The 24,421-nt window shown below is 40.9% G+C and overlaps 1 protein-coding gene across 1 annotated transcript in view; it reads left to right on the top strand.

The window, feature by feature from the left end:
- The window catches only part of NUP160 (nucleoporin 160), a 45,638-nt gene extending 21,522 nt beyond the window's left edge, over positions 1–24,116 (top strand). Inside the window, exons 22-36 of the mRNA XM_060772637.2 lie at positions 449–547; positions 1,171–1,290; positions 2,209–2,304; positions 2,437–2,531; positions 3,589–3,685; positions 4,820–4,925; positions 10,700–10,860; positions 11,449–11,509; positions 13,507–13,617; positions 14,083–14,206; positions 14,387–14,488; positions 15,935–16,076; positions 20,343–20,468; positions 21,156–21,260; positions 23,560–24,116. Of these exons, the coding sequence (XP_060628620.2) occupies positions 449–547; positions 1,171–1,290; positions 2,209–2,304; positions 2,437–2,531; positions 3,589–3,685; positions 4,820–4,925; positions 10,700–10,860; positions 11,449–11,509; positions 13,507–13,617; positions 14,083–14,206; positions 14,387–14,488; positions 15,935–16,076; positions 20,343–20,468; positions 21,156–21,260; positions 23,560–23,646 (1,632 nt within the window). The 3' untranslated portion in view covers positions 23,647–24,116. The remainder of the gene's footprint in view (positions 1–448; positions 548–1,170; positions 1,291–2,208; positions 2,305–2,436; positions 2,532–3,588; positions 3,686–4,819; positions 4,926–10,699; positions 10,861–11,448; positions 11,510–13,506; positions 13,618–14,082; positions 14,207–14,386; positions 14,489–15,934; positions 16,077–20,342; positions 20,469–21,155; positions 21,261–23,559) is intronic.
- The last annotated feature ends 305 nt before the right edge of the window (positions 24,117–24,421 follow it).

Raw genomic sequence — 24,421 nt, 5'->3', positions numbered from 1 at the left:
AACATGCACTATCTCTACATGGAGTTCATTCAAAACCATAACAGTAGTGTTCTAATCTTGGGTTGCCCTTTTATGTAGACAAAAACTTTTACTGTTTCTGGAGGGACTTGGATCAAATAGAAGCACACTACTGGCAAAAGCAGGAGATGTAGGTTTATATTGATTACCAGGAGCATCCGGGTCACTATCTTAATCCTCTACAGTTTTGTAGAGCATTTCCCAGTCCTTTGGAATATTGTTCTATCTACAGGGAAAGAAGACACTTTTGGCTTTGTCATCTGCAGCATTTTGGGGACAGACCTCCGTTCACTGGGATTTAGGACCCAGCCTAGCTATTTGCCAGCACATATTTTAGAACTAGATTTCATTGAGGAACATTCATTGGAGCATGTGGAAATGAAGAGAGGAACTTGGTCTGTCTAATAACTGGCTGTCACTTTTATGTCAGGAATATATTCGTCTGCTGGAACCTTGGTGTCATGTGAATGTGGGTTCATGCCGCTTTTTGATGGGACGCTGCCACCTCGTTATGGGCGAAGGGCACAAGGTAAAACTGTATTTCTCTACTGCTGTTAAATACCTTATTTTTACAAATCATTTGGTGACAGATAAAAGGAAAGAAGTTGATTTGAGCAGTGATTGTCGCAGCCAAGAGCAGGCTATTCTCTGTTACTTTGAAGAATGTGATGTTTAGTATTGATCCAGACTTTCATATTTTTGAAACAAAAGTGCTAAAACCCCTGTTATCCTCTGCCTTTGTTATTGAAATAAGTTTAATTATGTAACTCTTAGAACCAGTATAGTGTAGTGGTTTGAATGTGAAATGACAATTCTGAAGTCCAGGGTATGAATCCTCACTTCACCGTGGAAACCCAGTGGGTGACCTGGGAAAAGTCACACTCCCTAAGCTTCAAAGAAAAGCAGTGGCAAACCCAAAGAAAACTTACCAATAGGTCTGTGTAAGTCAAAAGGAATTCAAATCACATAACAATAACAGCAAACAGAACCCTCACTGTCTCATTTTTTGAAAGAAAATTAAAGTTAATTTCGTGTTCTTCTGCAATGGAAAATGATCTTCAGATTACCAAAATATAATTGGATTTGTAGAGTATTGGGGCTGATCTAAGTTTAGGAGTTGTAATCATTGAAAAATGCTGGCCTTTCTTCTAGGCTCTGGACTGTTTCTGCCAAGCAGCCTCAGAAGTTGGAAAAGAGGAGTTTTTGGACAGACTGATCAGATCTGAGGATGTAGAAATGATTTCAACCCCACGGCTTCAGTATTATGACAAGGTATTTTTGTTGCCATCCAAAAATTGTTCAAATTGACTTTGTTAAAACCCCCACCAACAGTTCAAGTACGTGTGTTTGATTTATGTTGAGCTTGTCTTCCTAGACTTGGGATCTAAATTGATAAATCAGTTCCTCGGGGAATCATTGGGAGATCAGGGGGATGCGTTCTAATGGTTCTGAAGTAAGCACAAAATTAGAGATATTAGGCAACGTGCAATACGTTTTTAAAGATTTTTAAAGCAAATGTCAGAGCTTATTTTCACCAGGCTAGAAAACCTTTCCTTTCCAGACAAAATACTCCAATTCATCAACCTACACATAAGCAAACAAAGGAAACCAGACATACCAAATTATCAAGATTCCAGTTTCCTCTCCTCCTCATGTCCCTCTTCTAAGCAGGCAAAGAAAACCCCTGAAGAAGACTCAAAGCGACTTAACATAAAAGCATTAGCACAAAATTTAAAATATACAATTATACAAATATTAAAATAGAATATAATATAAACAATATTTTAAAAATTCAGTTAAAAACTCTTCAACATATTCCATGCATATTCAAAGTTAAAACCACAGTACCCCCTGAATTGAGCTTTAAAACCTTCTTCTTTAAAAAGCTGTCTGAATAAAAAGCTTTTGGCCTGTTGTTGGCTGTATCAACACTGCAGTTGTGTTCTCCCTTTCCAATTCCTCTAATCTAGCTAATGAAACCCAATGCATTCAGCTTTTCTTACTTTTCAAACTCCACACCAGGACTCCAAATGACTCTCATCTCAGTCTTCTTGCTCCTAGCTTGCTCAAGTGCATAGACACATTGGGAGAGTTATACATTGTGAGTGAGAAACAGAAATTTTGTGAACTGAGACAATTCTAATTTTAACCATCCTGTCAAACATTCATGATTGTATGTTCCCTCTTCAGGTTCTGCGTCTGTTAGATACTATAGGTCTGCCTGAACTGATAATTCAACTGGCTACTTTAGCCATTACCGAAGCAACTGATGACTGGAGAAGTCAAGTAGGTGTGCATGTGTGTCCTCATGCTAAAATGCCCACTCTTTCTATTTGTTAATTCTGTTAAAAGAATAATCTATTTTTCAAGCTAATTATACTTGGTTGTAGCAATCATTTTTCCATATTTGTATTGTAGGCTACTTTGAGGACTTGCATTTTTAAGCACCACTTGGATTTAGGACACAACAGCCAAGCTTATGAAGCTTTGATTCATAATCCAGATTCCAGCAGGTAAAGTTGCCTTATCTTTCAACAATATCTATATGTCATTTATAGAGTGCTAATCACTGAGGGAGGTTTACATTCTTAAAAATAGCTGGAACCCTACACCAGGGTTTCAAGAGGCATGTGTTTACTCATGTGGAGAATGCTTGGTTGAAAAGAGAAAATCTGATTTCGCTTGTCTTTTTTGACAGTTCCCAGTGTCAAACCACCTGTTTGTTTTAATGGAAACATAGTGCCATTTCGTTTTAGTTGACATCCACAGCAGACAATTGCTTTTCAGTGCTCAACCACTACAATTCCTAAAGATACATGATGTGTCTTCTTTATTTCTATGGAAAATGTTTGCTTAAATACCTGTCAGTACGGGTTTACCTTTTGTAAATTCTGTAATTTTGTAAAAAGGCCTGTGTAAGTTTGCTCATCTGTTTTTGTTCAAATAAAATGTGTTGAAGATTGTATGGTGGTCAAAGGAATGAATCTCTGTTGGACTATTGCATTAGACCAGAATTTCTCAAACTGTACTCCTCCAGCTGTTTTGGACTTCAGCTCCCAAAATCCTTAACAGCTGGTAAGCTACTTGGATTTCTGGGATCTGAAGTCCAAAACACCCAGAGGAGCAGAGTTTGAGAAACACTGCATTACTGTGGGTTCACAGTAAGGCATTATCATGGTTTCAGAGAGGCCTGGTAATCAGCTGTTATTTTTAATTGTTATGCACCTTTCAGTTTTTTGGCATGTGCTGTTAATTCTGAAAAGGAAAGGAATTTCATTTTATTTTGGTGATTGGAGGAAGAGTTACCATATATACTCGAATATAAGCCGGGTTTTTCAGCCCTTTTCGGGGGCTGAAAAAGCCCCTCTCGGCTTATATTCGAGTTAAGGCTCAGCCTGGGGAGGTGGCAGGCGGCACGGTCCTAAAGCCGCTTCTCCTGCCGCCTCCCCACCTTCTCCTGGCTTCAGGACGAGGCGAGGCCCCAGTTTTTGTGGTAAAATTAGGTGCCTCGGCTTATATTCGTGTCGGCTTATGCTCGAGTATATACGGTATCTTTTCCTCTATTTCTAGGCAATTGGATTGTTTACGGCAGCTGGTCATAGTTCTCTGTGAGCGGTCCCAGCTCCAGGATCTTGTGGAATTCCCATATGTGAATCTTCATAATGAGGTAAATTTTGAGAACAAAAGGGTGAGTTGTGCTTCTTGAAGGAAGGGGGGGGTATAACAAAGGATCAACGTCACACCGGGCAGAAGGAAGACCAATCCCACCGCTGCCACCAATATAAAAAAGATCAACGACCACTTGGGCAGGGGGAACAGGCAATCACACCCACTGCCCACCAGTGTGAAGGGTTAACGTTCAGCTGGACACTACTTTAACGATGATAAATGACTATGACAAGGGGGAAAGACTCTCTTATCCCACCTCAGAAATATTGTTAAGTGACCAACTGATTTAACGTTGTTAATGACCCATGTATTAGGTAGATTCGCCGCCACCACCTCAATTAATGTCTGAGGAAAACATAAGTGTGAATGTGAAATAGGAAAAGTATATTCAAGCCCTTGTTCTTCCTTATTGACTGCTTCTCTCGTTGACTGGACTGAAATTGAGTTGTCTTTAGGCTAGCTGAGCTCTAATGAGTTACACAGACCGAGGCAGACACCAGTTTAAAGATGAAAATTAGAAACAGGTTTATTTAAACTTGGTGAACAAAACAACTCTTAAAAAGAGTGGTACAAAAGCGTAATATGGTTTCTTGAGGCTTAGCTGGTTAGACAAGCAGTCTTATCATAAGACTTTAACTTTTGTTCCCTGTGAGTTCCTTGCTTCACACTGGCCCTTACACTGACACAGTGTGTCCCTGAGAACAGTACACTGACTGCCTCACAGAGCAAACAGGCATTCCTTCACTGACCCTAACATGTACAGTGCTCCAGGAACCTATGCCTTTCCTATGCTCTAAACCCAAGGCTCACTTCAAAAGTTCTCCCTGTCTAAATTCTTCACAGCTCCCTCTTCCTAACTATCCTTCTACACTCTTCGACGTTTAAAGCTCTTCTCCCCGGCTTGTCAAAAGACACAGCCTTTTTCCCTCTAAAACCTAACTCCTCCCCTGACTGCTCTGGCCAATCAGGAGTCGGCTGACTCCTCCCTCTTGCCTCTTAGCTCTCCTGCCTATCTCTCAACATGTCAGCTACTGACTTTCCAGGCTTCGGCCTTCCTGGCAAAAGGTTAGATTCATGACGGGGATATGAGGTAATCTTCAAGTGTTATTGATAATTATAATCTGTGTTTCAGGTTGTGGGAATAATCGAGTATCGTGCTCGGGCAGTAGATCTGATGACCCACAATTACTATGAATTGCTCTATGCTTTCCATGTTTATCGCCATAACTACCGGAAAGGTATGACAGTTCTTATGAATTGCTTCAACTGTTCAGAAACCTGTTTATGTGGCATTTTACTGGATAAAGATCTACAAAATCAGAAGTGGAGGGTGAGGTGGAAGATAATTGAAGTTCGAGTTATTGGGAGAGTTGATAGGCATGGGAGTGGGGTTAACAGTTCATGTGCATACCAATTTTTAACATAACAATTATAAATTACATTTTGACAATGGTTTGCAATTTTTGATTGAAGATCATTTACAAAATATTGTTTAGCAGCTTCGGTGAAATAGCAAGTGTAGAAAACTTTTACTTGGCCATGCAATTCTAATATGATGTATAAGCATGTGCAGTGAAGAATTGGTTTCTGATGTATTGTGAGGTTTTTTTTAATAGTTGTATTTTTTATTCTAAATAAAAATCAGCAATCACTTATTTTAAGCATATAAGATTTCTTTAAGCTGAGATAAAGTGTGCTCAGCCTGCTTCAAATATCAGCCTTAGTTTATTGACCTTGCAAATTAAGTTCAGGTATCCCTTCCCTCACCTTTGTATGTAGGCTTTATGTGCTGAAATGACACGTTAATACAGGACTTACTTTTCTGGTTCTCTTTCAGCTCAAATCCATGGAACTAGTTTTTGCAGTGAAAAACTGGGGATCATTTATTTATTTATTTATTTATTTATGCGCTTGTATACCGCTAATATCTCAGCCTAAATCGGCGACTCATTGCGGTTTACAACACTTAAAAAACAACAATATTCAGTTTAAAAGCATAAAACACATATACAATACAAATTATTGGGCCACCAATAACCATCCAATGCATCTCGTAACTGGAGTCGCAATCCAAATTCATCGTCCATGATTACCAGTCCTTTAGTCATCATAATTTGTTGCAACGGATTAACCGAATGCTTGTTTAAACATCCATGTCTTCAATCTTTTCCGAAACACCATCAGCGAGGGGGCTGATCTTACCTCTATGGGGAGGGGGTTCCAAAGCCGAGGGGCCACCACAGAAAAGGCCCTGTCTCTCGTTCCCGCCAGCTGCACTTGTGAAGCCGGCGGAATAGAGAGCAGGGACTCCCCAGAAGATCTTAGGGTCCTGGTGGGCTGATAGGTTGAGATACGTTCGGATAGATAAGTTGGGCCAGAACCGTTTAGGGCTTTAAAGGCCAACGCCAGCACTTTGAATTGAGCCCGGTAGCAGATCGGCAGCCAGTGGAGCTGGTGCAGCAGAGGAGTTGTATGCTCCCTGCGCCCCGCTCCTGTTAGTATCATGGCTGCCGCCCGTTGGACTAATTGGAGCTTCCGGGCTGTCTTCAAAGGCAACCCCACGTAGAGAGCGTTGCAGTAGTCAAGACGGGATGTAACCAGAGCGTGGACTACCGTGGCCAAGTCAGACTTCCCAAGGTACGGTCGCAGTTGGCGCACAAGTTTTAACTGTGCGAATGCTCCCCTGGTCACCGCCGAAACCTGGGGTTCCAGGCTCAGCGATGAGTCCAGGATCACACCCAAACTGTGAACCTGCGTCTTCAGGGGGAGTGCGACCCCGTCTAACACAGGCTGTAACCCTATACCCTGTTCGGCCTTGCGACTAACCAGGAGTACCTCTGTCTTGTCTGGATTCAATTTCAATTTGTTCGCCCCTATCCAGACCGTTACAGCGGCCAAGCACCGGTTCAGGACCTGGACAGCCTCCTTAGTAGCAGGTGGGAAGGAGTGACAGAGTTGGACATCATCTGCGTACAGATGACATCGGACTCCGAAACTCCGGATGATCTCGTCCAGCGGCTTCATGTAGATGTTAAACAACATGGGAGACAGTATTGAACCCTGAGGAACCCCACAAGACAAACGTTGTGGGGTTGAACAGGAGTCTCCCAGTAACACCTTCTGAGACCGACCCTCGAGGAATGAGCGGAGCCACTGCAGAACAGTACCTCCAAGACCCATCCCCGCGAGGCGTCCCAGAAGGATACCGTGGTCGACGGTATCGAAGGCCGCTGAGAGGTCGAGCAGCACCAACAGGGACACACTCCCCCTGTCGAGCTCCCGACGCAGATCATCCACTAAGGCGACCAAAGCTGTCTCGGTACCATGCCCCGGCCTGAAGCCAGACTGTGCCGGATCCAGATAATCCGTGTCTACCAAGAATGCCTGGAGTTGTGAGGCCACCACACGTTCCATGACTTTGCCCAAAAAGGGGAGATTGGAAACAGGTCGATAGTTGACGAATTGAGTGGGGTCCAGTGATGGTTTCTTCAACAGCGGTTTTATCACAGCTTGCTTTAAGCTGGCTGGAATTTTGCCCTCCCGAAGGGAGGCATTAACCACCACCTTCACCCACTCGGCCAATCCCCCTCTGGCCTCCTTCAGAAGCCAGGATGGGCAAGGGTCTAGGATGCATGTGGTAGCTCTCATTCCTCCAAGCACCTTGTCCACATCCTCGGATTGAACCAATTGAAATGAATCCATCAAAACCGGACAAGCAGATGCTCGTGTTACATCCTAAGATACTGCCGTTAATATGGTATCCAGTCCAGAGCGGATCAAAGCGACTTTGTCTGCGAAGAACCGAGCAAAGGCTTCGCAGCGAGCTGCTGAGTCATCAGGGCACCCATCCTGAGTGGCGGGTTTTAATAGGCCTCTGACAACTCGGAACAGTTCGGCCGGACGGTTCTTTGCAGACGCAATAGTGGCCACGAAGAAAGTCTTCTTTGCGGCTTTTATTGCCGCGGCATATGCCCTTAAAAAGGACACAAACCGTGTTCGATTTGGCTCGCTCGGATTCGAACGCCACACGCTCTCTAGTTCCCTCTTCTTTCGCTTCAACGCTGCCAGCTCCTCGGTGAACCAAGGAGCTGGTTTAGCTCGGCTACTTGAGAGGGGACGTTCTGGAGCGATCGTGTCTATTGCCCTAGTCATCTCCCCATTCCAGAGAGCGACCAGAGCATCAACAGGATCACCAACCGAGGTGGCGGGAAATTCCCCAAGAGCCGTCAGGAATCCATCCGGATCCATAAGCCTCCTGGGGCGGACCAGTTTAATGGGTCCTCCACCTCTGCGGAGGTTGGGGGGTGCAGTGAGTCTAAAACTGACCAGGTGGTGGTCGGTCCATGGCAACGGAGAGATGGATAACTCAACACCGCCACCTTCCTCCCATCCCTGGCAGAAAACCAAGTCCAATGTATGTCCAGCACTGTGGGTGGGGCCAGATACCTGTTGGGACAGCCCCATGGTTGCCATGGTAGACATGAAGTCCTGAGCCGCTCCCGATAAGGCAGCCTCGGCATGGACATTGAAGTCCCCCAGCACAAGCAGCCGTTGGGACTCCAACGCCAGGTCCGAGACCACCCCCGCTAGCTCAGGCAGGGAGACTGTAGTGCAGCGAGGTGGATGGTACACTAACAGAATCCCTAATCTGTCCCGGTCACCCACCCTCAGGTGGACGCATTCAAAATTTGTTGACTGCGGGATGGGGGCCCTGGTCAGAAGAATGGAATCTCTATAGACCACTGCAACTCCGCCTCCCCGCCCTCCGGATCTCGGTTGGTACTGCACAGAGAAACCTGGTGGGCAAAGCTGGGTTAAATTTACACCTCCAGCTTCGTCCAACCAGGTCTCTGTGATGCACGCCAGATCTGCCCGTTCGTCCAGGATTAAATCCTGGATGAAAGTTGTTTTACCGTTGACAGATCTGGCGTTCAACAGCACCACTTTCAATTCGGAGGGACCGGCATCCTGGTTACACCGACTTACCATATCAGGAGACCGATTTGGGATTACTAATGTTGTTCCACATTCCCTAGGCCGAATTAAAGGTCTCCCTTTCCCGTATCTCCCCCTCCCCACCACGACTTCTATGGGGGCTCCCCGGTTAACGGAACCCTCTCCCTCCATGACGCATTCAGCAGCCAAAGTATCCACTCGTAATTCATTGTTGGCTGTATGGTATGTTATAGTTCCAGGATGCCATAGTCCTGCCTTCCGTTCATTTCCTATTCCTATTATGTTAAACTCCGGTCTTTCTGATCTACTCCGTTCCCTCTCTCTACCAAAAACAGTTAACAGCAAGAATAACAGATGCCAGGGAATGGATAGTGACATGGATAGTAGCTATTAACACTGTCAAAGGAGTTCTTAAAGTGCAGGAGTTCTTAAAGTGCAGATAGATAATTGTATCAACATACACGATGGTATAAGTAATTAAAGTGCAGTAGCTTAGTCAATTGGCTCTAAAGTGCTCGAATGGAGTGCGTCATGGAGGACTTAAATTCAGTGCAAGATGGTTGAGTCGATTAAAGTGCTAAGGCTCAGTAAAGTTAATGGACCACCGAGGTAGTAAGTTAAAGTGCAGATGGAGTAAAGTGCTAGAATCACGCTGAATATATATTCACTGTACTTAATAACGGTGCACCATTAGTTCTTAAATTCTCCGTTAATCATTAAGTATAGTTGTTGTTAATTACTGTGGTTAAGATCCCCCCCGCCTCTCAGAGTTTAGGTTGCTGTCCCGAGAGATGTATCAGGTGCCAAAATGGACAGCACAGTCCTTTTAGAGTTAGCGCTAGTGGGGTGCTCCGCACACACACAATACAGATAGTCAGCACAGTCAAAGAAGATGGTCAGTACAATCAGAGATGGTCAGCACAGTCAAAAGAGGTCAACACAGATGAGGATGGTCAGCACAATCAAAAAAGGTGGTCCACACAGTTAAAGGAGGTCAACACAGACGGATTAAACGATGGTCAACACAATCTGTCCGGAATTGGATACCACGAGATGCCAAAAGATGGCAATAATCAGGCCAAATGATGGTCAACACAGTCTTCCGGAATTGGTAGTTACCAGCCGAAGTGATGGAATCTCGTGTGATGGCGGCAGATTAATCCCGGGCGGGCAAGGGAAGCTGGAGCACTGGAGGCCAGCGCACCAGAGGCCGGCACGGTGGAAGAACTCCAGCGCTAGGCAGGCGTCAGCAATCGCTGGGTTGGGGCTGGAGCGCTGAGAGGGCGATGGAGAACAGGCGCCGTAGAAACCGACGCGCCGGAGGCTGGTGCGATGGAAGGCCCAGCCAAGTGCCAGGCCGGGCGGCAGCAGCCGCTGGGCTAGCGATTGGGGCGCTGGAACGCCGTGAAGGCAACAGAAGACGGCTGGAGGCAGGCGATGGAAGGCCCTCGCCGAACGCCAGGAGGAGGCAGGCGATGGAAGGCCCTCGCCGAACACCAGGTCAGACGGCAGCAGCGGCCGCCGGGCCCAGCAGCCGCCGGGCTGAAGCCGTCGCTGGAGCGCCGAGAGGGCGACGGAAAGCGGCGGAAAGCAGGCGATGGAAGAACCCAGCCAGGCCACACGGCAGCAGCGCAGCAGCACAAGCCGTCAGTCAACTCAGGCAGCACTCCAAGCCGGAAAATGGCGGCACGGCTTCACTGCAGTTCGTCCAAGCCGGAAAATGGCGGCTCACTAAACTATATAGTTATAGTCACTAAACTATAACTCCCAGGTTTCCTTGATAAAAATCTAGATGGTTATACTGATATAAAATTGCTATGTTTTAGAGTCTCACTTATTTAATCAGTTGGTCATATTTGGAAATAGTAACAAGGAATCTCCAGCCATTTTGTAAGTTATGATCCTGCTTTTGGCTAGTTTTTTTGTCTCCCAATTTTAGATTAAAGATAGATTTCAAATTAAATTCTACCCCTCATTTCTCCTGGACCTATTCTGAAAAAAGACATTTCAGGGGGAGGTATAACTGTTTTGATGTATTGTTTTTTTCTTTCCATAGCTGGAACAGTCATGTTTGAATATGGAATGCGTCTGGGCAGAGAAGTTCGCACACTGGCTGGATTGCAAAAGCAAGCCAATTGTTACCTTGCAGCTCTTAATTGTTTGCGATTGATTCGCCCTGAATATGCTTGGATAGTACAGCCAGCTTCAGGGGCAGTGGTAAGGGATTCCCCCCCCCCCCCAACATTCCTTACTTTGGTTACTAGCTGAAGTTACCATTATATTTTTCATTTCCAAGACATGTCCTTTTTTCAGAATTAATATTTCTTTCTATGTAATTTTAAAAAAATGCCTGTTACTACTCTGCCTCCTGCCCTGCAGTACTGCCTTCTGTTTACCAGTTTGCATTAACTTACTTTTCAGAACAACCCAGAGCTTTTGTCATGGACTTAGAAGGAGGAAAATGAGCAAAGTAAAACTGAAGATAGGCAGACTGTGGGTAATGATAAATAGTAAAGTTATGAGGAAGATTAGAAGCTGTGTAGTGAAACAAACTTTCCCACTGCTATTGTTTTTGAGGTATAATATACTGTACCGTGATTCTGTTTTGGCAGTACTCATATCACATCCTTAAGTATGATTCTCACCTTAAGAAGCATAATGAGGCTGTCACAAACTACAAAAAGTGTGGATGTTGAGATCTTGGGAGGAATATACACAGTTCTGGTCCTATTAACACTGCAGTGACAAAATTGTAGCACCTAAAATTCTCTGCACTCACTTCAGTTTACTCTTGTCTTTTACTAGTATGAACGTCCAGGGGGATCCCCCAAAAGAAGTCATGATGGAGAGTGCACTGTTGCCCCAAGTGAGTGTTCATTTACTCTTCCTCATTTGCAGAATGATCGTACAATTTCCAGATTCTACCTTTCAATTCTGATCACTTTAAGTTGATTTTGACTTATAAGATTTCTGGATTAATTATTTGCCTACTTGGATATTATGCATTATGCTATTTTGCCTTTTGCCTAGTTTCTTTCTGATCTCTTATATCACATTCACTTCTCCTCTGTGTTTGGAAGAATTTCATTATGATAACTGATAGTGGTATCCTCTTGGTAGACGTACATGTTATACCAGTCTGTCTCACATACACATTAATATCTTAAATGATCATAATAGTTGTGTAGTGAAATTAGTTTATGTTCGCTATGATGCAAGAGGAATGGGTTAGAGCTGTTCAAAATAAAAAAGGACACAAAAGTCCTTTAAGAGAGTTTCCTTTATTTTTTATTGTTGCATGGCTGTGCAAATTCCTTCAGTTGCAGCTTTTGGTGCTAATACAGTATGAGGACAAGTGTTATGGGAATACTGAGCTATGACTAATACGGCTATGACAGTGGGCTAAGACTAAAGTTAACGATCCCCACTCAGCCATGGAAACCAACTCATTAACCTTGGCCAAGTAATCCTCTCAGCTTCAGAGGAAGGCAGAAGCAACCTCCTCAAACAAATCTTGCCAGGAAAACACCATGATAACTTCATTTTCGGGTCACTGCAAGTCAGAAATAAAGGCACATAACAGTAACACCACCTTCTTATATTAAAGTCATATTCTCCAAATATTTGAAATAGGAATAGACAGTACTACCCAAACCACAATATTAATCCCATTCTGTTGCCTTCCCAGCTTTGAAAATATCACACCCAACTCCCCACTCCCTCTTTGGCAGAACCTTAATCTCAGTTGTCCCATTAAATCAGTGAGAACTTCATAAGTCAACACATGCATTGCATTGGTTGAGTAGGTCTCCTCAGGTTGGGATCAGCAATTGGATTCAGGTCATTTCTGTTACGGTATATTGCTTTAAGCCCAGTGTGTGTGTGTGTTAAAGAAAGCCTAAACAGAAAAGCCTTGCAAAGTATTAATGATTAACTGCAGCTGCAGAATGCTAGCTAGGCCACACCTTTTAAATGTAACAATTTGAGGCTTGTGCAGACGGCTGGCGGTTGGAAGTTTGAATTGCTGGAGAGAAGAAGCAAGAAGCTTAGGTTATGGTGAAGTAACCATGTTTTATTTTGTTATGCTCTATGATTTAAAACACAGAAGATTTATTCTGTATTACTTACAGTGACTATGTAAGTGTGCCAAACTGTTTTATTTTTCAACTCTGCATCCAAGAGTAAAGTTTTACTGTTTTATTTCTTCTGACTGGTCTGTGTCTTTGGCATTGGGGTTTTTTTTTTGGACATATTGGACATTTCTACTGCGCAACAACTTGACTCTGCGCAACAATTTCTGCTGCTATTGCTGCTGTTTCAGACCATTTCAAGAAAATGGTACAGTACCATAACATCTGCTGTGGATGTTGCTGGTGTTTTGGGACAGCTTCAGCAGCCTGTCACCCCTTTAGTGTTATAGGGCAACCAATTCAGCCTTGCCCAGTTCCTTGTTAGAGAGAAAAGGAGGAGATCATTGTGTTACACTAAAGAAATTTTAATTGTCCTTATTATAATAAGCATTGATTTAAAATACATCTTAATAATTAGCATATTCCTCTGAGTACTGGTGCTCATTTTGCAAAATATGGAGGATAATTGGAAACATCTGGTGTGATGATATCTGCATGGTATTTGGCATCTGACTGAAGCAGCTAGTAACTATTATTGTTATTATTATTATTATTATTATTATTATTATTATTATTATTTATAATCCACCCTCTCTCCCCAAAGGGACATCAGCTGTTTCTTTATTACTGAAGTACTGAATTTTATCTCCTTCTTGCTCTGCTTTTGCTTTCAAATTCTCAAAAGCTGAGTTTTGAACTTGTCACAGTATATATTAATTATATTTTGATGCAGCGGGAAGTCAGATTGAAATATTGGAGTTACAGGATTTGGAAAGAGAATGTATGTTGGCCCGCATACGACTAACACTGGCACAGCATGATCCATCAACAACTGCTATTACAGGTAAGATTGGAGGGCGTATTCATAGTATTTGAATGTTTTTGTAAAAGAGTGGGGAACTTAAAGTCTTTATGGTATGAAATCAGTCCATGTGAATTAGGCTTCTGTACCTGCTTTTCCTGGTCCTGTGAGTGGCTGTATATATCACAATTAGGATGTTAAAATGCGGCAGACACTTGGGACACACTTACTACCATTATGACATTGCTGTGTATATGCAGCAATAATAAGAGTCTGTAATGGGTTCTGGCTTCTTATAACTACAGTAGTCCTGCTTCTCATTCGCAGTCAGAAACTGGGGTTTTTGTTTTCCTCTGATAACTGAGTGTTGCTGTTACTCTGTGTCTGAATGTATGACTGTTTTTGAAGCTGGGAGTGAAATGTACAATTGCATGTCAATTCTTATTAACCAGCAAACCTGAGCAGGCGTGTTCAAAATAGCATTCTCTTGTTTCCTTACCTGCCCAGGAAATTCTTCTCCGAAGGAGCTGGTTACCCTCCTGGTACAAGCTGGCCTCTTTGACACAGCCATTTCTCTCTGCCAGACCTACAACATTTCTTTAAAACCCGTGTTTGAGGGACTTACTTTCAAGTATGTAACTGTTTTATACCAATAAACATTTGTTATTATCAAATTTAAATTAGATTTGAAAAATGTGCAGAATATTTCAGTGGAAATCATATAGCCTGACACTAAAATAGTCTCTAAGCCTATAAGAGAGAGGAATAGAGTTATTATTTCTAGCTATATGATTGGCTGTCCATGTTTCAGATGTGTTAAGCTTCAGTTTGGAGGGGAAGCAGCTCTGACAGAAGCCTGGGACTGGCTAGCTGCAAATCAGTTCTCTTCAGTCATCACAACCAAAGAAACCAGGTATGTCATATATTTTGCGTGAAAATAAGCAGCGGTACAAAAGTTACTTTTTGCTTATAAATTGAAACACTCCCACTTAAGACTGTGTTCTTACATGATAATGTGAAATTTCCCTATCCTGGTGAGTTCTGTTCAGATTTCTTTATGTCATGGGCAGTAAAAAAGTTTGGTTTCATCCCCTGTTCTCCACAAATCTTGAATGATGAGATAACTGTAAACTTTAAATGTGATTCATCTTTAACTTGCTAACGTTTCCATAAAAAACTGAACAAAATGAGGTGAGTGGAACTTTAAAATGATGAAACAAGTGGAGCCAGAAGAGACACAAGAAATGTGGTGATAGAAGAGGAGGGAGCCTGGTTTCTCACACCAAATGGGAGAGTAAAGGAGCAACAGCCAGTAGAATTGTAGTGGAAATTGGTAGGAGGTAGATTCACTGTATCATGAAAGCTATTGCCTTACCTCATGGAAGTCATTCTCTCTTAGCCTTATTCATTTACAAGGTTGTTGTGATCTCCTGGATGAAATGTAACTTTTAATGTAAATAAAGAGCAGTAATTTGGAACATACAATCAGGGCACTGCAAAAACCTGAAAGTGGGACATAAAAGTAACTACCGTATATTCTGGCATATAAGACTACTTTTAACCCAATAAAATCTTCTCAAAAGTCAGGGGTCATCTTATATGCGGGAGTCGTCTTATACGCTGGGGTAGCCTTATGCATGGGAGTCGTCTTATATGTGGGGGTAGTCTTATACGCCATATGCAGCGACAGTATGAAAGCATTAAGGGCAACACTGTACAAGTACAGAAGAAGAAAATCCATTCATCAGGATTCGTGGACTTAATGCAGTCCCGATGGTGAGATGAAGGGGCGCCTCACCGGGAAGGTGTAAGTGAAGGGCGGAGCAAGCTGCAGGCGCCTGGGGCGCCCGGAGTATGGAAAAAAAAGAGATAGAGTGGCTCTGGACCCAGAAAAACACAACCCTTTTACCTGTCTGGCCCGCCCTTGTATCCTATTGCCATACCTCCTCCTCTGCCTCTCAGATCTCGCTCCTGAAGACTGCGGTGAAGTGGTGCAGGTGCGCAGGTGCGAGATCCGAGAGGCAGAGAAGGAGGTACAGTAGGAAAATTACCATATTTAAATCAAATCTGCTTTAAAATTGTGTTGGAAGAGGGATAGTCTTATACGACGAGTATATCCCAATCTCTATATTTTAACTGGAAAAGTTGGGGTCGTCTTATGCGCCCAGTCGTCTTATATGCCGGAATATACGGTAGTTCCTTAAGAGATCCCAAGCAAAACATAATAGAAGCATGTAGAAACCCCACTGTAAATCATGCATAGTCTGGGCCAGGAGGATTTTCGCTGGCAGCCAGAAACATTCATATATTGTGTAAATGTAGCTTGCAAGTAATAAAAAGTATTATAATTGTATTGCAGTGCACCAGATGAAGCATGGCGTCTCTTATCCTCCTATCTGGATAAATATAAGTGCCCGAACAGCCCATATCATCGTTGTGTAATCAACAAGTTACTGTCTCACGGAGTTCCACTGCCTAACTGGCTTATCAACAGCTACAAAGTAAATTATTATTTTTATTTTTATTTTTTTCTGTTTAAAATAATCTTTATTAGCTTTAGTTAAAAGAAAACATATTCAATATCTGGACGGATAGGTATAAGAAGGGGGGGACAAGAGGTAGGGAAAAAGGGGGAGGGGTAATAGTTTAGAGGGGGCAGAGTGGGAGAAATGCTAATGGGGGTTGATTGAAGTAAGGGGTGTGACGGGTGTAGAAACGGAAACTAGGGAATCACTGTGGGGAAAGAAGGGGTGTGTGATAGGTGTGCGTCTGGCGTTGACTTCCCGGTATCTTCTGGAGGTTTTCCTCTTCCTTCGTTTCTTCTTCTTCTAAACTCCTTCTCTCTCTTCTCTCTTCTGCTCTCCCCCTTTTGTTTTTCTTGCCCTTTTTTCATGTGATTATTTTCATATTTTTTTCTTCTATCAGATATGTTGTTACTTGTTTCCAATCAATTTCTATTGATGGAGTGCCCCTTTTTTTTGAAAGAATGTAAGTTAATTTGTCCATATTTCTTATATCCAGGATCTTTGTTAGCCATTCTTCTTCTCCCGGAGGTTCCTTTTCCTTCCAATATTTTGCATATATTATTCTGGCCGCGGTTGTTAGGAGAAATAGGATTTTGTCTTTATTCTTCTCCATTTTTATGTCGTGGATCCCAAGTAGAAATGTTTCTGGTTTTAGGGGTATATTCATTTTTAGGATTTTTTGTAATGATTTTTGTATATTTTTCCAATATATTATTGCTTTTGGGCATGTCCACCATAAGTGGTAGTATGTCCCTTCATGTTTTCTGCATTTCCAGCATTTTGTGTTTGTACTTTTGTTAAATTTCCCAATCTTGTGTGGAGTTATATACCACCTATATGCTATTTTAAACCAATTTTCTTTAAGTTCCATCGCTTTCGTATATTTTAATTTCTTATTCCATACGTCTTCCCATTGTTCTTTCCTTATCTCTCTTCCTAGGTTTTCTTTCCACTTTTTCATGTATGTTTCCTCCTTGTCTCTGTCTCCTTCTTCTTCTAATAATTTCTTGTATATCTTTGAGATTAACTTATTTTCGGATTGCATAATCTTGTCCCAGAATTTTGTACCTTCTTCGAAGCCTTTTTCTTTGTCTATCTTGAAATGTTCTTTGATTTGCTCGTACTGGTACCATGATATTCTGTTGTTGATATTTTTTAATTCTTGTTGGGTTTTGATCTTGAATTCTCCATCTTCCTTTTTTATTATGTCTTTATATTTGGGCCACTCATTCCATCCTAATACTCTTCTTTGGGAAGCCTCGAGTGGTGATAGCCATAACGGGGTTTTTTTGTATAGTTTATCTTTATATTTATTCCAAACTTTAATTAATGATGATCGCACAAAGTGATTGCCAAAATGTTTTTCTTTTTTTGCTTTATCATAGCCTAGGCTATGCCATCCTGATGTTAATCCTTCTCCTTCTATATTTAAAATTTTCTCCTTCTCTAGTTTTGCCCAATCTCTTATCCAAATTAGTGCACAGGAGTCGTGATATAATTTGATATTTGGTGTTGCTAAGCCGCCTTTGTTTTTCCTTTCTGTCATGACTCTATAATTTATTCTTGGTCTTTTCTTCTGCCAGATAAAGTTCATCACATCTTTTTTCCAACTGTCTAATAATTTTTGGGATCTAATTATTGGTAAATTTTGAAATAAAAACACTAATTTTGGCAGTATCGACATCTTCACCGCTGCTATCCTTCCTAGAAGGGATAGTTTCATATATCTCCATTTTTCCATATCCTTTTTGATTTTTTTCCAATTTTCTATATAGTTGTTTTCTAATAGTTGCAAATTTTTTGCAGTGAGTGTAATACCTAGGTACTTTATTTTTTGTGTAATTTGGATGTTCCAATCTCTCCCTATTGTTTCCTGCTCTTTCTTTGGGATATTTTTGGTTATCGCTTTGGTTTTTTCTAGGTTTACCTTGAATCCGGAGACTTGGCCATAATCACTAATTGTCTTTAGCCATTTTCCTAAGTTTTGCTTTGGCTCTTCTATTATCCCTATTATATCGTCTGCGAACGCCCTCGCCTTGTAATTACGTCCTTGAATACGTGCTCCTTTAATTTCCTTATCGTCCCTTATTCTATCCAATAGTATTTCTAATGTTAAAATGAAAATTAACGGAGATATTGGGCAGCCTTGTCTCGTTCCTTTCTGGATATGAATTGTCTCTGTTTGTTTGCCGTTTATTATAATTTTCGCTTCCTGATTGTCGTAGATAGCCCCAATTATGTTTTCAAAATAGTGACCCATGTCCATCTCTTTTATTAAATTTTTTATGAAATCCCAATTGACGTTGTCGAAAGCTTTTTCCGCATCCAACGCAAGGAACATTACCTTTTTTTGTATATTATTTCCATAATATTCTAATAGGTTTATGATGGTTCTGACATTATCTGTTTGTGACCTTTTGGGTAGGAACCCTGCTTGCTCTTCTTTGATCCTTTTGCTCAGTATTTTCTTTAATCTTTCCGCTATGATATTCCCTAATAATTTATAATCTAAATTTAACAATGAAATGGGCCTGTAATTCTTCACGTTTTCTGGGTTTGTATTTTCTTTGTGAATTAAGGTTATCAGCGCTTGTCTCCATGTTTGAGGCATTTCTTTTGTCTCTCTAATTTCATTCATAACTCTCTTTAGGAAAGGAGATATTTCGTTTTGGAATGTTTTGTAGTATATGGCCGTTAGGCCATTTTATATACAAAATTAAGTTAAGTTTGAGGGGAAATAGATGACAAAGGTATTTGCTTTAATTGCAGGTCGAATGTGTTTTAGTGTTGTTTTTTTCTTTATAGCTTGACTTCCAAGTTGTTGATAGTAAGGATAGTAAGCAAAGATTGTCCTGCTGTAAGTAAATAAATGGACTATTGAAACCCATTAAGTTAGGAAAACAAACGGAAGTAGAGAAAGTATTTAAAATCTTTCTACACATACTTTTGTTCTCCAAAAAGCTGTTTACAAAAACACTTCAAACAATGAACTTAAAAGTTATTTTTAAAATCCAGGTTTTAAAAAATGTATAGCAAATTAACAGGACTAATAAACATAAAATTATTGATAGAATAAAAATGTCCTTCCCTTCCTGAACCACTCACTCAACTGTAATCACATCTTGAAACCACTTAATTCATTGCTTCTAGAAAGGAGCATTTTTTGGTTGCTGATGTTGTCCTTTTGAATGAAAACAGCTCTGGTCCCTCAGAGGGGATGGTTCTCTGGACAAAGCCTCATTTTATTAGTCCACCAGTGAGTGTCCAAACAGCAGTTCAGAATCTTTACAGCTTCTGTGAGAGCAGTTGAAAAGAAAGAAGAAAGCTTTATGACATCAACATACTAAGAGGGGACACTCAACCCAGAAATCCTATATAGCCTTAAATAGATGTTAAAAAGCACTGGAGGGCAACATTTTCCATTGATAAGTAACCCCCCCCCCCCCAAATCCTGTTTTCTGGGAATTCCCAATAAAGCCCAAAGTCACCACAGAGAAGTTCCCCCCAATCTCAAACAGACCAGAAGGATACCATGCTTGATGCTTTCATAGGCCACTAAGATCATGAAGCTCCTCTCATCCTGATTCAGCTTCCAGCGTAGGTCATCCACTGAGAGCATATTGGCACCAATAAATGTTTGTTGTTACTGCACCTTTAAGATATTTCCTGGCAACATTTCTTCAGAAGGAGTTTGTCTTTGCCTTTCTCTGAGACTGAGAGTATGATTCTCCCAAGACCATCAAGTGGGTTTCCATGCCTGAGTGAGGATTTGAACCCTGATCTCCAGAGTTATAGTCCAGTGCTCAAACTACTATACCATCAGTTGCAGAACTTTAACACAGTGGAAATTAGATACAATACGGGGATCCAAAAGAGGGAGGGAAGTGAGCCAAACATGGCATAAATACAAGAAACAAGATAGCCAAAGCAGAAATTAGATCTTTATCACACAACATTGTTATAATGCTATATTCCACTTTTACTGCCATAGTAACATCCTGTAAACTTATGGAATTTGTGGCTTGGTGAAAGCCAAGAGCTCTAACTGCTATAACAGTCCAGTGTGATACCTATATTAATGTTGTATTAATCTCTGTAAGAATGTACATTTCTCTGTGTTGAGTTCATCTTGTGCTCAGTCTATGAAAACCACATCATTGCAGGCATACAAGAAGAATCCAGTTGTGGCCTAAACTCAGCAATTTAGCTAGTGTCTGATGAGTTTTGTTTCTTTCTCTACAGAAAGTCGATCCTGCTGAACTTCTCCGCTTATATTTGAACTATGACCTTTTGGAAGAAGCTGCAGAGTTGGTTTTGGAGTATGTGGATGCCATACTAGGGAAAGGACATGATTACTTTGGTATTGAGGTACCGTGAATGTTTCTCAAGTTCAGCCTATTGCGATGTATATGGAGCAGATTAAAAACAAAACCAAATCCAGGTCTAATTAGAAATGCAGGTAGGTTGATACTTTTGTTTAGGAGCCAGGAATCTCAGTGTACTATAAAAAAATGGCAGTCATGTGAAGCCTGCCTTGGTGGTGTGTTACAAGTAGTAAACTCCTGCACCACAGAGAGAGAATTCCAGTATCCGTTTTTCCTCAAGTTGATGTGATTCCGTTTGAAAAATAGCTGTGTTGTATTGTATTACCATATTTACTCAAATGGAATTCACATCTTTTTTGGATAAATTGCTTAGCCAAAATGAAGAAACATATTACATTCAATGACTCAGTACAATTGCATGCCAAAACCTTGCCTATGCCTCTCCATCAGACTGAGACTAGGAAACTTGCAAGCTTTGGCAGGATGGAGAAATGGTGGCTTTCCAACTGGCCTCAATCAGCCCCCCCCCCCCCTCAAAAAAATATGTCAAATGCAAAATTTTGATGAAATGGTTTTGCATTTCAGTTCAAAATTCAGCTCCTTTATATTTTTATCAGTTGGCAAATGTTTCTGTGTGTACCAAATTTTATTCAAGGCACACTTGAGAAGTTTATTCACTCCATTCTAATAAGAATTCAATAATAAACACTGTTTTTGTTGTTTGTTTTAGTTCCCATTGTCAGCTACAACACCAATAGTCTGGCTCCCATATTCTGCAATTGACCAGCTTCTTCAAGCTCTAGGAGAAAATGCAGCCAATCACCATAACATGATGGTAGGTATATCTAACGAAAAACAAAATTTGTCTCTTGAATGCAAAATTGATTTGTTTAAATCTAATTATATTTTGGGGGCCCTGGTGGCACATTGGGTTAAACGTCTGAGCTGCTGAACTTGCTAACTGAAAGGTTGGCAGTTCAAATCCAGGGAGTGGGGTGAGCTCCCGCTGTTAGGCCTAGCTTCTGCCAATCTAGTAGTTTGAAAATATGCAAATGTGAGTAGATCAATAGGTACCACTTCTGTAGGAAGGTAACAGCGCTCCATGCAGTTGTGCTAGCCACATGAACTTGGAGGCATCTACAGACAACGGCAGCTCTTCAGCTTAGAAATTGATATAAAAATAATGGATATAAAGAACATGGACAGGTTGACTTATTTTTTGAAAGACTATCAAAGCAAACCCAAAAATCCTACAGATTGGACTTTATTAAATTACTCTTTTTCTTCTTTGAAAACAAAAGGAAATGAAGTAAATATGAGAAGACAGAGAGTACCCTTTTCACCCCAGATAGATTTTTCTTCCCACACCCCAGATACTCCTATACCCTCCCCTCTTCCCTTATAAATTCAATAAAAATATTTTTAAAAAGAAAAGAAAAATGGAAATGAACACCCCCCCCCCCCCAGAGTTGGACACGACTAGATTTAATGTCAGGGTAAACCTTTTATCTTTACAAATTATATTTTGATTGATCAGCTCTATAGAACTCACTAATACAGAGCTTTCCAAACTATGTGCTGCAACACATTGGTGTGTCACACAGTGAGAAATTTTAAAAATCTCAAAAATGTATGTTATCTTACAAATCATATTATTTTTTGAAAAGTTTTCATGAGATATGTTGTGTCCCCATACATTTTGTTATTACAGTTTACCTATGTGACCGTATCTCTTATACGGTGTTGGTTTAATCTCCGGTTTACAATAATTACTGTGAATTACTGCGTTGCAAAATGATGCATGTCTAACAAGTGTGTCGCCAACATGAAATGTTTGGAAAATTCTGCACTAATATTTTAAACATTTTTTCACCAACTGAAGCTACTAGATCAGGGGTCCTCAAACTTTTTAAACAGAGGGCCACATCACAGTCCCTCAAACTGTTGGAGGGCTGGATTATAATTTGAAAAAAAATGAATTAATTCCCATGCACACTGCACATATCTTGGTTTTAGTGCAAAAAAACCACTTAAAAACAATACAATAATTAAAATGAAGAACAATTTTAACAAATATGAAGTTAATAGTATTTCAATGGGAGGTGTGGGCCTGCTTTTGGCTGATGAGATAAGATTGTTGTTGTTGTTGTTGTTGTGTGCTTTCAAGACTTAGGTTGACCCTGAGCAAGGGCCAGGTAAATGACCTTGGAGGGCCGTATCCGGCCTTCGGGCCTTAGTTTGAGGACCCCTGTTCTAGATGCTCTTTTAAAGGTAGCTACATGTAAAATTGGCTGTGCCCTTGGGAGGGGGCAGTCTGAAATTTATCGTGCTGAACTTGCACAGTCCTTTCCTGGTGGGTGGAACAATTCTTTCTCCATTTGAATAAGACACCGTTAACTAGAAAGCCTGTGAATGACCTCAGTTTATCTGAACAGAGAACACTGTGATTAGTAGCTTTTGAACAAGCCAAAATATCAATGCTATCATGCAGGGACATGAGAGAAGCCTCCCACAGAATGGTAGAACATCTGAGTGTCCTCTGGGCAGTGTACCTGCAGATGGCAAATTCTCTCACACCAGAAGCAACTTGCGGTTTCTCAGGTTGTTTCAAAATCGAACCATTATTTGAAGTTATTTTAATATTCCGTCCTTGTTTTGAAGATGATAATTGTTGCTTCCTGGTCAAGATGAAATGAGAAATGGTGATTACTTAAAGGCTTCCTGGGTTAATTGTAGTTTAGCCAAACTTATTTTGGCATGATAAGGCAAGATCATCTGAACACAACCCTTACATAATTCAGGTGGAGATTCTTTAGATATAGATAGAACCTGTGTGCTCAGCGTAAAAGCACGTTGTCTCCACAATGTTTTGGTTACAAATTATGACATCTCAGGGTGCTCTCTGTGCCTCTAAAGACTGTAACAGGAACAGTACAGGGAAATGAAAGCTTTTCTCCAGCAAATCCTGTTCACACCCTCATAAATCTCTTAATATTTTATATTATTCTTGAAAGTTTAGAAACTGTAGTTGGCTGAAAAATGGAATATTAATAGGATGAATATATGACTTTATAATGCCTCTTCCGTTTTCAAGTGATTAACAAAAAAATGACTGTTTTCCTATTATTTTGTAGCTATTCCAGAAGATTCATGACAAATTAGAGGCCTACCAAAACCAGGTTGACAAGGCAACACGAGATTTTCTGTATCGTCGAAACTAGCCAATGGCTTTGATTTTATGACCTCACATAATAATCACCTTGTGCCTAGTGGCCCTTGAGACAACATAAATGATGCTTGAGGCTAATGTGCATCACTGGCATGCAGTATATGTGAACCATTTGATTTGACACATTGGCTGGGGTCATGCGGGGGCCCTGTGCACTGCTGGTGGTGCTATTACTATAAAGTCTATTTTTTTATTATGATGCAAAACATTCCCTATCAGGGGATGGTTAAGATTTTTTAATATGTTGGGGAAATTAAGCTTCAACAAAGTCTGTGCTGAGCTGGGGGACATTTGTTTCCAGTAATGAAAAAGATGTTTGTACATTGCATGTTCATGCCATCTTTCTACTTAATTGTTTTGTATTGCATTCCTTGTACTGTACTATATATGAGCACTAATGGTGATCTTATTTATTGTGACATTTTTTGAATGATCTTTAATAAAATCAGAGCTTTGTTAAAATCTCTAGATCATCTTTAATAAAACTGAAAACAGTAATCTTTCTATTCAACAAAATGTTTTTTGAATGAGACAAATAGGAAGGGCTATCCGATATTTCTGTGGTGGAATGGATATAGGACACAATGATCCTATTAATATTTATTCATTGTGTGCAGTAGTTCTTTGGAAGTGTATACACTAAACCTACAATTTTCTTCCAAAATAGAGTTGCTCAAGTATTTATTTATCATGTCAGGAGCAAGCCAAACAGTTGTATTGCATTTTTTAACAAACAAACAAAACACAAAGTTTTAAAGCTTGGTAGT

The sequence above is a fragment of the Anolis sagrei genome, chromosome 1 (assembly GCF_037176765.1).
Source record: "Anolis sagrei isolate rAnoSag1 chromosome 1, rAnoSag1.mat, whole genome shotgun sequence".
Lineage (NCBI taxonomy): Eukaryota > Metazoa > Chordata > Lepidosauria > Squamata > Dactyloidae > Anolis > Anolis sagrei.
This window is presented reverse-complemented; position numbering and strand designations above follow the sequence as displayed.